Source organism: Phocoena phocoena, chromosome 6, assembly GCF_963924675.1.
Source record: "Phocoena phocoena chromosome 6, mPhoPho1.1, whole genome shotgun sequence".
In the NCBI taxonomy this organism is placed as follows: Eukaryota; Metazoa; Chordata; class Mammalia; order Artiodactyla; family Phocoenidae; genus Phocoena; species Phocoena phocoena.
In genome coordinates, this window is record NC_089224.1 from 47,775,732 (window position 1) to 47,791,940 (window position 16,209).

Here is a 16,209-nt window from a genome sequence, read left to right on the forward strand (position 1 = left end):
ATAAATCACGTGCCTCATTCTCCAGTAACTTGGAAGAGAAAAACTAGAGAGGCTTTGCCTTTCCTAAGGAGAGACTAGAAACATCTGGGAGTAGGAGATGCAGGGGGGTCAAGGAGGCGGGAGCGAAGGTAGAGGAAGAACCCGGTGTTCTGAGTAGAATCCTGGGCCCGAACAGTACGAATGAATGAGGCCTGGTTTTGTTCCGCGAAGGGCCCGTTTACAATTCCCTGCTTCTGACTGTTGAGTGAGGTCTGGCTGCTTAACTCGCATCCCTGCAGCCTAGTTAAAATCTAGTTACACGATACGGTATATCAGTGCTTACAGAAACTCTGTTCCATGCAGAACTGATTCACTTTGCTGTACACCTGAAACTAACACAAAAGTGTAAATCAACTATGCTCCAATAAAAATTAAAAAAACAAAACTCTGTTCCACAGTGTTAAGAGGATTATTTTGTTCTCCTCTTGCCTTCTGTATCTATAAGCTTGCGTGCCTTCTCCTCCTTATGCCTCTTTTGTTATCTCCTTCTGAGAAGCATACCTACCTCCGTCCAGTCAGAGAGCAGCCACTCGCTGGGACAGTCATCTTTCTTGCAGGCCTGCTGGGAGGCCAGTTTGGGGGCCGAACAGAAGGTCTCTGGAAGCTCCAAGAAGCTGCCATCAGCCATGCGCTGTTTGCAAAGAACCTCGCGCTTCTGGATGCCCCCTCCGCAGGTCCTGGAACACTGGGGAAGGAAGAGAAAGCAGACCCTGCATAGGACAGTAGCACATTTGACTGCTAATTCTTACCTTAGCCTTGGTTTGACTCAAGAGTGAAAATAGAAAAGGAAGAATACCCAGGAACCAGCCCAAAGGATTTTGCTTCCTCTCCTTGAAATGAATTTTGTAGTAAGTTCTACACCCTCTGCTCTTAATCTCAAATATGTAGCTAGAGCACCCAGGAATTTCACGGGCCTTTAAATCTTAGAAAGTTGGTTCTACCTAGGGGCAGGACAGGAATAAAGATGCAGATGTAGAGAACAGATGTGAGGACACAGAGAGGGGGAAGGGTAAGCTGGGACGAAGTGAGAGAGTGGCATGGACATATATACACTACCAAATGTAAAATAGATAGCTAGTGGGAAGCAGCCACATAGCACAGGGAGATCAGCTCGGTGCTTTGTGACCACCTAGAGGGGTGGGATAGGGAGAGTGGGAGGGAGATGCAAGAGGGAGGAGCTATGGGGATACGTATAGCTGATTCACTTTGTTATGGAGCAGAAACTAACACACCATTGTAGAGCAACTGTACTTCAATAAAGATGTTCAAAAAAAAAAAAAGTTGGTTCTAAACTATGATTTGCAGTCACCCAAGACAACTGGTTTAAAAGGTTAGATAATAGAGGGCTAAACATATTTATGACCCAGTGAAAATAATCTGTGCTGCTTCCAGAATGAACAAGAGCGAGCTGCTGCCACCAGTGTAGATCTGGAAGAATTAACCTGCAGAGAAGGCGGCACTTCCTCTCTCTCTAAGTGGAAACATCCACTCTACCCTACTGGAGGGGTGGTAGATTTGAGGCTTGGTTTTCCAAAGGACTCCCTGGAACACGTTTCTTGTAGGACTGGTGTTTTTTTAGGGCGGTGGGAGCAAGACCCATGGAAATTTGGGATACAAGAAAAATCACCCATTTTAGTGGTTTTCAGCAGGACCCCAATCAAACACACCATTTACAAGTAATTTAATAGTTATCATCCAGTTGCCCGAGGCGGGGCAGGAGGCTGTCGTTCCAGGACTTTGTTCCTCCCTTGCGGTAGGCAAAGCAGCCCTCCGTTTTTAGCTGGGCACAAGACCTTCTGGCATACAGACTATATTTGCTGACCTCCCTTGAAGGTGCCACGTGACTAAGTGCTGGGCAAAAGGATATACATAGAATGTTGTGTGCAACTTCAAGGAAAAACCCACAAAAAGAAAATGTGGCATTTTCCCCTTCCCGCCTCGTCCTTGCTGGCTGGAATTTGAACACGATGTCTAAAATTTAAACTTCCGCCTTGGATAGTGACAGACAAAAGGAGGGAAGCAGCCTATCTTCCTGGGGGTGAAGCCAACATACCGGCCCTGGATGGCCTGTGTGTATATAAGAGGAAAACACTTCTCTCTCTTATCTAAGCCACTATGCCTTTGGGTGTCCTGTTATTTTTAGTCCATCGTTAGAAAGTCCATAGCTGGAAAGACAAATACTGTATGAAATCACTTACATGTGGAATCTAAAAATTACAACAAACTAGTGAATGTAACAAAAAAGAAGCGGAATCACAGATATAGGGAACAAACTAGCGGTTACCAGTTGAGGGGGGGAGGGGCAATATAGGGGTGAGGAAGTGGGAGACACAAACTACTGGATGTAAGATGGGCTCAGGATGTATTATACAACAAAGGGAATATAGCCAATATTTTGTGATGACTAAATGGAACGTAACCTTTAAAAACTGTATAAAAATTTTTAAAAAAATGAAAAAAGGAGGCATAGGCACAAATGCTAAGAAAGAGGGAAAAGAAAAAAAAATCTAACCCTAGCTAATCTACCAACCATGACTACTCTGTTCTGGGGGTGGAGGGATTTTATTTTAAAACTCTAAGGAGTGCTCTGCTTTCTTCAAGAATAGTCCCTTTTCTTGAATCTGCTGCCCTTGCGCTTGTTGAGAAATGAGGCCTGGGTATACAAAGGCTGAGCGTTTGTGCCGTAGGAGCTTCTCGTGCTGCAGCAGTGGGCTCTCCGAACTCATGGGGGTCTGTGATCAGGTGGCTGGAGTCAGAACTGCAAGGGGGATGGGTACCCAGAGTCAAGGTGAGGATGGTGATACAGTGCTTCTGAGTAGAGTCAGAACGCTGCTGTGGCCCAGCTGTCACCCTCTTATTCGGTGGTCCCAATCCTGATGCACTTTATTTATTTATTTAATTAATTATTTTTGGCTGTTGTTGGGTCTTCGTTACTGCGCGCGTGCTTTCTCTAGTTGCGGAGAGCGGGGGCTACTCTTCGTTGCGGTGGGCGGGCTTCTCACTGCAGTGGCTTCTCGTTGCAGAGCACGGACTCTAGGCACGCGGGCTTCAGTAGTTGCGGCTCGCGGGCTCTAGAGCACAGACTCAGTAGTTGTGGCTCACGGGCTTTGTTGTTCCGCGGCAAGTGGGATCCTCCCGGACCAGGGCTTGAACCCGTGTCCTCTGCATTGGCAGGTGGATTCTTAACCACTGTGCCACCAGGGAAGCCCCTGCTGCACTTTAAAACCACCTGGGAGCTTTTGAAAAGTCCTGAGTCCTGGGCCCCATCTCAGATCCATTAAACTCTGGAATATATGTCCCAGACATTAATTTTTTAAATTAAAAAACATTCTTTTTTTAAACCTCCCAGGTAACTCTATGCAACCAGGATTGAGAACCATCTCTCCAAATGAACGCCCCTCCATCATTTCCAATGGGAGTAAAATAAACATGGAGGGGAAAACCTGGGACCCAGAGCAGCCTCTGTTAGAGCCAGTGGTTATGTGGAGTATCTTATAAGGTGTATGGGTGTCCATCCAATTTGAATAAATGCTCCCAATATAAACACGTAGGTGAATAAGAACAGCGTTCAGATTGAAGCATCTTACTGAATGTGGCAATAAGGTAAAATGCAGGTTAATTTTTTCTCTCTTTCAAATTAAGGAACGGATGAAAATAGTTGGTTTTATTTTAAGGGTGACATTGTAATGTGCTATAGAGTGTGACCACTCACTTAAAATAACAGAGCTGAGGGCTTCCCTGGTGGCGCAGTGGTTGAGAGTCCACCTGCCGACGCAGGGGACACGGGTTCGTGCCCCGGTCTGGGAAAATCCCACAGGCCGCGGAGCGGCTGGGCCCGTGAGCCACGGCCGCTGAGCCTGCGCGTCCGGAGCCTGTGCTCCGCAGCGGAAGAGGCCGCAACAGTGAGAGGCCCGCATACAGCAAAAATAAATAAATAAAATTAAAAAATAACAGAGCCGAGTTGTCACTTTGCAGATAGGACCTCATTTAAGGGACAGACCCTCAGATGATTCCCCCCTAACACTATATGGAATTCTGTGCCAACTGTATGACAAAACAGCTGCAAGAAAAGTTAAAAAAAATCAGCTTGTTATTTTGAAGTTTGACCTACACAGAAAACTTGCAGGAAATTCTCAACACCCAAAGATAAAGTAAGACTCCTGAGAATGTCCTTCAGAGCCCTCACAGTCTGACCTGCATTGAGCTTCTCAGCCACGTTCCTTGCCGGCCTGCTGTGGGCTGGTGCTTTAGCTGCAGTGGGCAATCTGCCCTTCCCTGGGCCCACAGATGCCTCCTCTGCTCAGGCCTTTGATCACGTTGTTCACTCTGGGAGCAATGCCCTTCACCTTTCTGTCCATCCAGAAACTTCCAAGACATCCTTGAAGGCCCAGCTCACTGGTCACTTCTTCAGGAAAGGCTCTTTTAACCCCTCTGCCTCATGGTGTATAAGTCACCTCCCACCCCACCTTGACCTGGAAGGGTACTGCACATCCCGTTAGGGCTGGTTGCTTATGCTCCCGCTATTTTCCTCCGCCTCCCTGCATTCACATAGGATTATGTGACTTTTGAGGAAAGGGAACGTATTCATCTTTCTATTCCCCAGTGCCTAGTATAGCATCTGGCGAAGACCGTGTACTTCATAAAATGTTTGTTGAACCGATGACTGGATGAACGAAAGGGCCAACAAGCCAGATGCTGAAAAGATGTAAAACAAACATCCAGCTGATGGGCTGAACATCCACCTTTTATCGGACTGTTTTATCATTAGCCAGAAGCCTCTTCTAAGTAAGTCAGCAGTGGGTTTCAGCCAGCTGCAGTGCGTGCTCTGTGGGGTGCTCTGATCCTCCAGGGATGGCAGACAACCCTCTGGCTGGGTTAATGTCGTCAGGGATTTGGCTTTTAAACGCTTGTCTCAACGTCGCTCAGAAAGTTTCCCTGGTGTGTACACTGAGGAAAAGGTGGTTTTCAAATTTTTTTTTTAAAATTGTAGAAGCTGAAATCTCAGATTAGTAAAGGTTCCAAAGACTGTGATGACTTTGTGAACTGGTCGAGGTTACGTGGTGAGGCTGATAGCTCTGACGTGAGAGGCAGAATGCAAAGGAGAAAAGATTTTAAAAGCAGCAGCAAGAGAAATTTAATAAAATGCCATGAAAAATGTTTGCTTTATGAATCATCATTGAAAATAATATTGTGGTATGAAGATGTAGATCTCTGGTAATGGGTATTGTTTTAAAATATATTCCATAAACAGAATAAATAACCCAAAAGAGCATGTACATTGCTTATCCTTGTTGCCATGCATATTTCAGGATATAAGGTCATGGGTTCATTAGTTTTATGAGAAAAGCAAAAAGAATACAACATGAGGAACACGTAAAAGTTACGTTTCTGTACAAAAATACAATGGCCTGAGTGTCCTGTATTTTTAAGGATTTCCCCGTGATCAGCACATTCATAAATTCTGCCTCTTTTGACATTTTTGGTTTCATGCTGACAGTTCAATTCACTGAGAGCTGAGTTCACTTCCTTGGTACCTCGAGTCACACACTGAGCCCAACACAAAGTGATGTCTACATTCTGTTTCTAAGGTCAAGTTGCCAGTTTTAACATGATGTGCTCTGCTTAGCTTCTAACTCATTTCATTCCTTTCTTCATTCTCTCATTCATTCTTTCATCAAACATTTCCTGAGTACTTGCTGAGTGCCAGGCACTGTACTAGGTGCTGGGGACTTAAGATGGTCACTACGCCTCAGTCCAGTCACTGCACTTTACCCTAAGGTGTGATCAGTTTTACAAAAGAGGGAATATAGACGAGAGTGCAACCAAGTCTTTACGGAAAAGATGGGGAAGGCTTTGCAGAAGAAGTGACACAGAAAGGGTTGGCCGGGGAGATAGGAGCGCTGGCAGAGTCGGACCACGTGTGCACAGACGGAGAAACACGGCATGTTCACACACCTCCGAGGAGTCCTGAGAAGGCAGAGCTTAGGGTTCATGGGGACGTGTAATTGGGAAAGGAGACTGAGAAGGCGGATGAGTGGCAGACGGTGAAGGGCCTTGGACATAACTGGACGTACTCTTGAGAGCCTGGGGTGTCATTAAAGGTTTTAAAGTAGGAGGTAATACGATCTAATTTGCAGAAATGATTCAGGTGGCAAAGGAAAATGGGTTCCAAAGAGTACCGCCCTGTGAGATGTTAATAGATGTGCCAGGGAGAAAAGGTTTTGTTGTCACATAAGTCTAAACGACAGTGCATGCCATACCCCTATTTGGGGGTTCTGAGCACATATTAGTATTTTAAAAGTTTGACAGAGGGCCTGTAGTAAAGAACCACTGATACCAGGTTGGGAAACATCAGATCAGAGTTAGGTGAGACAGTACAGGGAGAGCACGTAAAAGGCTGTTTGTAGTAGCTTGGTTAGTTTGTTACCGTTGGAACCAAGGCAGTGGCAGAAGGATGAGAGAGGAAGAGAGCATTGGGGGGTTGGGAAGATATAGGAGGTGGAATCAACAGGACTTGGGTGTTGACTGAGTGTGAAGAACAAACGAGGCTGAGATGGCACTAGTTTCTCGCTGGAGAACAGGCTAGATGGTGGTGTTAGCCACAGCACAAGGTCCACGAGGGAAGGCCAGGTCTATGGGGGAAGGTGGCAGGTAGGTGTGTTATCGAGCTTGACGTTTGACCTGCAGAATTTGAGGTAACTTTGCAATATATGAGGTTGAGAGGTTCAAAGGGTAATCAGAGAGTGTTTAGTATATAACAGTGGGAAAAACTAAGTCAAACTGAAGGAAGGCTCAGAAAAACAACAAACAAAAACATGAGGACTGGAATCTCACTTACTAAACAAAATTATTAAATAAGAACAGAATTTCTATGTGGGCCACTTTGTGAATTGAAAGTATCTTGTTAATCTAATATCGATTAAGCTTTCTTAACCCTGGAAGCGCAAGGGGTGTGCAGTATATCTTCTGGGTTTAACATTCCTGTTACTTCGTGAAGCGTGGGCTAGCAATACCCACTAAAATTCAGAGCAATTGTTAAAAAGAATTTTCTGCTAATAAATAAAAACAAAAACACTTCACCTGTGAAATGTGAACTCTGATCTGTTTTGCTGACATTTATTTATTTTTTAATTAATTATTATTTTTTGGCTGCGTTGGGTCTTTGTTGCGCGGGCTCCCTCTAGTTGCAGTGAGCGGGGGCTACTCTTTGTTGTGGTGTGCAGGCTTCGCATTGCAGTGGCTTCTGCTGTGGCAGAGCACGGGGCTCTAGGCCTGCGGGCTTCAGTAGTTGTGGCACGTGGGCTCAGTAGTTGTGGCACGTGGGCTCAGTAGTTGTGGCTTGCGGGCTCTAGAGCACAGGCTCAGTAGTTGTGGTGCACGGGCTTAGTTGCTCTGCGGCACGTGGGATCTTCCCGGACCAGGGCTCGAACCTGTGTCCCCTGCATTGGCAGGCGGATTCTTAACCACTGCGCCACCAGGGAAGTCCGACATTTATTGTTGCTTCTAGAGGTAGGATCAAGCATCCATTTCTTTGTGAAATACACTACTAAAAATTAAGATAAATATCCCAATAGATTTTTTTCCTCCCTGGATACAACATTTTAAATAAAGATGGTCTCTAACTCATGAGGATTTACATTTTAGTCACTGGTATATAACAAAACTGATGACTACATTGACTCTTTCTGCCAGAAATCAGCCCTCTAATCCAGATCAAAGTCATTCTTTCCTGTGTGGTGTGTTTAAATCTAAATGAAAATTTTAATTCTCAAGTATTTATAGTTATTAAAATTCTCTTTTTTTCCCCTAAATATTACCAGCAGGGACTCTTCTCTCATATATCTTTTTACATAGCTAAACTACAGGCATTCTGAATTGTAACCCTGAATTAAAAAAAAAGAAAAAAAAGAAAAAAAGGTTTACAGGTAAGTGGCCACATAATCACAGTTTCAAGCAAGGGGGGAAAATAGGGGCTGTGGTGATTGTTTCAGTCTCTATACAGATGTGAGCAATATGTATGTACAGTGGGTGGACACAATCCTGCACATAAAACACAGGCCATATAGAGAAATAGAAATGATGCTTCAGAGTGGACTCTCTCATTCATTTCAGTTTAATCTTTCTCGCATCTTTCTCTTTTTCTCTCATTTCTGTTTTAAAGGGTTTTTTTTAGAATAAAAACAAATAAGATTGATGCCTACAGAGCTCATACATAGTGGCAAGAGGAGTAGAAGGCAGACTTTTACTTTGTGCTAATGGAGACAAATAGGCTTATCAGCCCACAGTCTAGCAGACTGAAGCAGGCTGAGTCATGACCCCAGAGATATCTATGTCCGTATCACTGGAACCTGTGAACATTTGACCTGACGTGGTAAAAGCGACTTTGCAGAGGGTATTCAGTTAGACATCTTGAGATGTGGAGATTACCTGGGTTATCAAGGTGGGGCTGATGTAGTCACAATGGTCCTTGTAAGACGATGGCAGGAGGACTGGAGTCAGACAGGGTATAAAGACAGAATCTGAGGGAAGTGCTTTGAAGCTGGAGGAAGGGGCCATGAGCCAAGGAAGCCAGAAGCCTCTAGAGGCTGGAAAAGGCAAACAGATCCTCCCCTAGAACTTCTAGAAGGAATGCAAACCCGCCAACACCTTGATTTTAGCCAAGCGAAACCGATTTCAGACTTCTGACCTCCTGAGCTATAAGATAATAAATTCATGTTCTTTTAAGCCACGAGTGTGTGGTAATTTGTTATAGCAGCAAGAGGAAACATACACAGATTAACTACCCTGGATAATGCAACAAATACTGAGTTTTATGTAAACTGCTGATTTTTGAGCTGCTATCAGATTTCCTCACAATTTAACAGTTTAGAGCAAATTGTAAAGAGGTTTTGGGAATGCTGCACTGCATAGTGGAAAAAAGAATGGATTTTGACTCATACAGATCCCTTTTCCACTTACTGGCTATGTGAGCCGGGACAAACACAGCCTCTCTGAGCCTTGTTTCCTCAAAGGATTGCCGTAGGGATTAAAAGATAAACTGAAGAGCAGTAGAATGAACTCTACTAAATAAAGTCTGAATTCATGCTAACCTCACAGTGCTTTAGTTTCCTCATCTGTAAGCTGAGGATCAGAGTAGTAACTATCACATCAAGGACAGTGAGGATTAAATACGTTAAAAATAAAAGTGAATTTCCTATAGTTACAAAACAAAAGTGAGTCATAGATGAAGACAACAAACTTACGGTTCCCAGGGCATAAGAGGAGGGGGGAGGATAAACTGGGAGATTGGGACTGACATATACACACCACTATATATGAAATAGATAGCTAATAAGAACTGGCTGTACAGCACAGGGAACTCTACTCAATACTCTGTAATGGCCTATATGGAAAAAGAATCTAAAAATAAAAGAGAGTGGATATATGTATAACTGAGTCACTTTGCTGTACACCTGAAACTAACACAACATTGTAAATCAACTATACTCCAATAAAATTTTTTAAAAAGTGAGTTAATAAGGGTAATTGGAACCCTGCTAGAGATATGAGCATATGTCCAACCTTAACTCCCTCCTTTGTGATCTCTTTAAAAATGATTTTAATCTACTTTTAGATTAGCATTAAAAATATCCTTTCTGGGCTTCCCTGGTGGCGCAGTGGTTAAGAATCTGCCTGCCAATGCAGGAGACACAGGTTCGAGCCCTGGTCCGGGAAGATCCCACATGCCGCGGAGCAGCTAAGCCCGTGCGCCACAACTGCTGAGCCTGTGCTCTAGAGTCCATGAGCCACAACTACTGAGCCCACGTGCTACAACTACTGAAGCCCGCGCACCTAGAGCCCGTGCTCTGCAACAAGAGAAGCCACTGCAGTGAGAAGCCCGCGCACCGCAACGAAGAGTAGCCCCTGCTCACCGCAACTAGAGAAAGCCCGCGCACAGCAACGAAGACCCAATGCAGCCAAAAATAAATAGATAAAATAAATTTATTTAAAAAAATCCTTTCTATTTCAAATACAGCAGTGTGTATAATAACCTAAATGGGAAAAGAACTTGAAAAAGAATAGATACATATGTATATATAACTGAATCACTTTGCTGTACACCTGAAACTGACACAACATTGTTAATCAACTATACTCCAATATAAAATAAAAATTTAAAAAAAGTTCCTAGAACCGCACTGGATACATACTCTTTTTAGAATAAGAAGAAGCTCCTGAAATGTATCAAGTGCTCCATAAATGAACAGGCACACTTGCCATGGACCTTTTCGGCACCATTCTCTATGCTTTACACACCTGCATGGGTGTGGCGGGTTCTCACTGAGACTGGGTTACTGCTGTTACTGACCTGACGGTCTAACTCAGGAGTCATGGGAAAGCAGCAGGTAAGGTGGTATGTGACTGTTAAATGAACAGCACTGACCGTGAACGCCATGTGGCTGCAGAGCAGGAGGGTACAGAGGAGTCCTGGTGGGAGAGGCGGGACTCCTGCCGGCTTTGACAGGCAGAGGGGAGGGGAACTGCGGGTGGGCAGGGAGAAGCGTGGGCAGAAGGAATGCACAAGCAGGGATGGGAGAACCACAGTTAAGACATGGACAGGGGCAGATGTGCAGAGGGATGAAGGCCTGACTAAGCCATTGGGCTTTATTATATGGCAGTGGAGAGTCACTGAAAAAAATCCTAGCAGAAGACTCTCGTGATCAAGGTGTCTCAGACTGACGTATGCATCTGTAACAGTGGTTCTCAATCATGGTGCTGTAACACACCAGTTGTGAAAATGATCTCTCGTGAGGTGTATAAAAAGTAATATAATGGATGGACCTAGAGATTATCATATTAAGTGGAGGACTTCAGACAGAGAGAGACAAATATCATGTGATATCACTTATATGTGGCATCTAAAAAAGTGGTGGGGATGAACTTATTTACACAACAGAAATAGACTAACAGACATAGAAAACAAACTTACGGTTACTGAAGGGGATGGCAAGGTGGCGGGGGGAGATAAATTGGGAGTTTGAGATTAGCAGATACACACTACTGTATATAAAACAGAGAAACAACAAGGACCTACTGTACAGCACAGAGAACTATAGTCAATGTCTTGTAATAACCTATAATGGAAAAGAATCTGAAAAAATATATATAAAACTGAAGTGCTTGGGCTTCCCTGGTGGCGCAGTGGTCGAGAGTCCGCCTGCCGGTGCAGGGGACACGGGTTTGTGCCCCAGTCTGGGAAGATCCCACATGCCGCGGAGCGGCTAGGCCTGTGAGCCATGGCCGCTGAGCCTGCGCGTCCGGAGCCTGTGCTCCGCAACGGGAGAGGCCACCGCGGTGAGAGGCCCGCGTACCGCAACAAAACAAAACAAAACAAAACAAAACTGAATTGCTTTGCTGTACGCCAGAAAGTAAGGCTACATTGAAAATTAACCATACTTCAATAAAACATTTAAAAAAGTAATATAGAGCCAACACCAAAGATGATGATGATGACGAAGAGGAGGAGGAGGATGTGTGTATATTTAATAAATTAGACAGGATTCAGGAGACCTAATGCACTAAGTATGTAAGTGTTTCAGAAGCCAACCCAAAAAACTCAACAAGCTATTATAGCTAAAATGCTAAAGATAAATATTAAGTGAGTCCTTCCCACAAGACCAAAGATGAAAACCAAGGGATGCAGTAGTGAGTAAGAGGTGAAATAAAGATGGCCCCCTAAACACCAAAGTTAGAATTAGAAATTATATCTGTGTTTCATTTCTGCATAATTGTTTCTAAACTAAAACGTTAACATAAATCTTTGGACTCCGTACTTGTCTTCTCAGACCTGTAAAATGTGTAAATCTTGGCTACTTCTTACTTGTCAGGCAAGTGCTCTACAAAGGACAAAGGAGGTTGCGTTCTTAGCTGGTAAATGACAATTTACATAATTTATGTTTTTTTTTCCCCAGAAAGCAAAGCATAGGTAATACGCATGAGGTCAGTGGTAGCCCAATATTCAAAAAGCAAGGAGGGGGAGTTTCTCTCCTCAGGCAGGCCAATGGCCATCACGTTGTTATCTGTCTTCCTTTAAATGAAGCATTTGATCCACCCTCTTCTTTTCTTTCATATGAAAAAAGACCATAAACTGGCTATTGAAGGATTAGAGACCTCAGCACTATCTCCTGGTACATGCAGGCAGCTAAATGGAAAAAACCATGTAGGTGCACTGCAGGTCTCCTGTCCCAGCAAGGACTGCCAAGGGACCAGAGGGCTGACCAGGCAAATGCATGGTCAACAGCTGATTTCTTAACTAAGTGGTGTCCTAGGACAACAGCCAATTAGCTTGGAGACGCTTAAATTACTCCTGACTCATTCCATAAGCATAAACAATGACTTCCCCTCTCCTAATAAGTGGTCAGTAATAGCTGATTTTGCCTAAAAAACTTAACTAAAGAAGTAGGATTCTAGGAAATAATATAAGAATAGTCTATTGTTTCCTCTAGGTTCAGAGGGATTCCTAAAAGTGACCAAGGAGTCCTATGCACCAAATGTTTAACAGGGATTTTTCTCTGGAAGATAGAATCCCTGGTGGCTTTCACTTTCTATGTTCTTCATTTCTTACTATGTTTGAATATTTTTCACAATTATTATGCACTGGGTATGAAAAAGATCTTTATGCATTGGGTATGAAAAAGATCTTTTTAAAGGTCCTAATAAAGTATAGTCAGTGGTTCACTGGCTAAACTTCAAAGAGTTTTTACTATTACTTTCCTGATCTGAAAAATGGACTTAAATCCAACTCATCTTAAAGTCTTCTCCCTAATGGAAGGAAATAGAAAAAGTTTTCAAAATAAATTCATGTCTTAACAGGCCCAAGGGCGATGGAAAGTGGAAGAGTAATTGACTCCTTAGAAATCAACTGTTTCAAACAGGGCCACCGGGCATGGGGTGGCAGTGTTGGCAACAGACCGGAAAAGGTCATGTATATGGATGTGCCGGTCACTGCCATTATTCAGCAGCATGTGTGGCTATTGAAAGAGGTGGGTGTTTCACTGACTTTCACGGTCAATATTATTACCTATAGCTATGAAACAAACCTATCAGGAGGATATAAAGTAAAAAACTTCAGGGCTTGTGGGCAGTACTATTGGCCTATTCATTCATTTTGTTATTCAATAAACATTTTACCCAGAACTTATTAGGTACTTAATGGCAACACAAACTAATAATACAGGGACTTAGTTTCAACAGTACAGGTTGACTGGGCTGACCTCATCCTTTCTTAGTGTTATCATGGGTTAGTGGTGCAGTATGAAGCTGAAGTATAGTTAAAGGTAAAAGTATAAATGTACCAGAAATCAGGAGACCTGGGCTCTGGACCAGGCTCTATGACCTTGGGCAAAACCATATCTAGGACACAGTTATATCATCTGTAACTAAAATGAAGACAATAAAATCTACTTTTCACTGGACTATTGTGAGGATTAACTTCAATTAGGTGTGTCACAACATATATTTCTTAACAGAACATGGTACATAGATGTTCAAAATATATAACATTCTCTTGACTTGCACAAACCATCACACAGTAGCATGGACTTTACAAACCTAGCCATATAGTACATTTAAGCTCAAAAAGGATATATATATATAGTCAACGTCTGTTTCTAGATGCTCTATACGTTAGTGTGTTGCTCACTCATTACCGTTTGATTCTTTGAGCACTTTGCTAAATCACAGCCCCAAGAAGGGGAAGGAAGAAGGAAGGGGCTCTGCTCACTGGCTGTGAAGAAGCAGAGAGGACGCACGGAAAGGGCAGCTCTTTGACTTGGCACCAAGGCTGTCTTCCTCTCTCCTTCTCAGTTAGATGACCACGTGATTTATCATTCTAACTGGGACACTTCTGAGAGTGAAAAACTGTTTCAGTAAAAGGAGGATGCAAGTCCCCCTCACCTTTCAGGCTTACTTTTTGTGACCTTTGTTGTCACTTTAAAACTACGTCTGATATTCTAATAGGGAGGCAATTGTACAATGAGATTTTATCGAAGTAATCAATCTAAAATCCTGTATTTTTTAAAGGCATGCAAAAAGGTTACTTAACTAAAGTTTGATAAATATATATTAATTTTAGAGAGGATCTGAGGATAAAATAATTGTATTTTTATTATTATAATATATGCTTGAGAATGGGGTCAGCAAACTGTTCTGTAAAGGGGCAGAGTAAATGTTTTAGGTTTTGTGGGCCATACGGTCTCCGTCACAACCAAGCGGTTCTGCCCTTATAATGCAGGAACGTCACAAAAAACACATAACAGAGTGGGTGTGGCTGTCTTCCAATAAAAGTTTATTTACAATAATTGGTTGTGAACTGGATTTGGCTTTGGGCAACAGTTTGCCAAACCCTGCTTTAAACAATAGTTCCCCATGGATCAGGAAAATTTTAAAAGTCTGTAATTAACTCGACTTCTAACGTTCTATTTTGCTAAGGAATTATGTTTAAAAAAAAAAAGAAAAGCCATTGCCTGGTATCTTTATCTCTTTGAATTTTAAATAGCAAAAGCTAGAAAAAGCACACATTCAGAAAATGTAGCTTTATGGTAATTTACCCACCACACAGTCCTTATTAAAAAAAATTTTTCCTTAGCTCAGTGAAAACTTTGTCATGAATATCACTGGAGGCGGTACAGTAGAAAGAGCTTGGTAATTGTAATGAAAAGATCTGGATTTGAATAAGGTTGGGGCAGTACTAAGCAAGGAGGGATGAGCAGATCTTGAACAGTCCTTTAATGACACAACACTCTCACGGGGCACTTTCCCTGTCCCGAATCACTGCTGCAAACACAAACTCCGATACTGGGTAACCCCAGAACTCACCGGCTGCCACTGCGCAGGGTGCCAGGCTGGGGGGCAGTTGAAGCGGTTACAAGCTTGCACCGTGTTGGGCTTGGGCTGGTGACACAGCTCATCAGCCAGGATTACTGTTTCATTCATCTCTCTGGAAAGTAGGTGGGAGCAGGAGACATCTCTGGTCTGCAGGCCAACCCCACAGGTGAGACTACATGGACTCCACTTGCCAATTTCCCACCTGGGAAGAAATCAGAGCCAGAGAGGAAGAGGACACCCTGAGCACTTGTGTAGAGAACAGGTCCCATGACGTCAAATGTTACCTAATGGAGTAAAAACACCTACCTGGGTATTTGGGAAGTTCTAGCACAAGATTGGCTAGGAATTCTATCCCAAACCTAGAACCCATCCTTTCCCTTCATGCGCTAGAATTCATTCAGAGTAAACAAAGCGGGTGATAAAATGGAACCTCCAATTTTTACCCACAAAGTCACCAAGAATGGTCACAACCATGTCTCTTTTGATGAAACGTATAAGCTTCATCAAAATAGGAGGGTATGTTAGATAAGATATAAGTTGAGCGCATAAAGGCTTTGGTTACCACATAGTGAATAGCGGGTCTAGAAGAAAGCTTTCTGCTCATCTCTCTAGCCCCCATTCTTAGCAAGACTGAAAAATCTGTGCTTGTTTTTCTTTGGCTTCAAAACGAAAGGTTGCCGGTTCCAACTTCCTTCAAGCTTCCATCATAGCATACAAACATCTCGGTCTTATGTATGAAATATCATCACTGCCTGGGACTGGAGAATGTAACAAAAGTGAGAGTTGCTAAATAGATTACTCTTCTCGAGGAGGAATAAGTGGAGAGAACAGCTCATTACCTAGAAGAGGAAGTCAACACACAGATGAGTTAAGGGCATGAATTGGCCATTCCAAAAGGCCAAGTCTTGACAAGTACATTTAGAGTGGCCTGTAAAAACAGTCTCACTGCAATTCCCTGTTGATGCAGCCTCCAAAGCGGGGATAATAAAGAAACACCTCAGTTGCTTGGGCTTGGAGTGAGAAATGTTCTTTATGATCAGTTTTAGAAAGTTCTGTTTACAACGTGAGACACAAAGGTTCTACAAACAGGAGTTAGCCGAGAAAAGCATGGCAAATAGATCCTTCAGTAGCTAGGCCTGCCTAGCTTTTGTAGCCAGCCCTGAAAATTGGTTTAAAAGTCTCTGGCTTTAATGTTTCTCATCAGGCTGTAAAACTGAGTGTAGCTTTCTCAATCTTTTCAACTACTCTGATAGGTAATTACCTTTCCAACCCCTATTTCCACAACCTCCTTTCCTACCCTATATT

At 43.2% G+C, this 16,209-nt stretch overlaps 1 protein-coding gene across 1 annotated transcript in view; it reads right to left on the reverse strand.

The window, feature by feature from the left end:
- The window catches only part of ADAMTSL1 (ADAMTS like 1), a 433,243-nt gene that overhangs the window by 176,460 nt on the left and 240,574 nt on the right, over nt 1-16,209 (reverse strand). Inside the window, exons 16-17 of the mRNA XM_065878827.1 lie at nt 14,896-15,106; nt 545-724 (exon numbers count right to left, since the gene is read on the reverse strand). Coding sequence (XP_065734899.1) covers nt 545-724; nt 14,896-15,106 — 391 coding nt within the window. The remainder of the gene's footprint in view (nt 1-544; nt 725-14,895; nt 15,107-16,209) is intronic.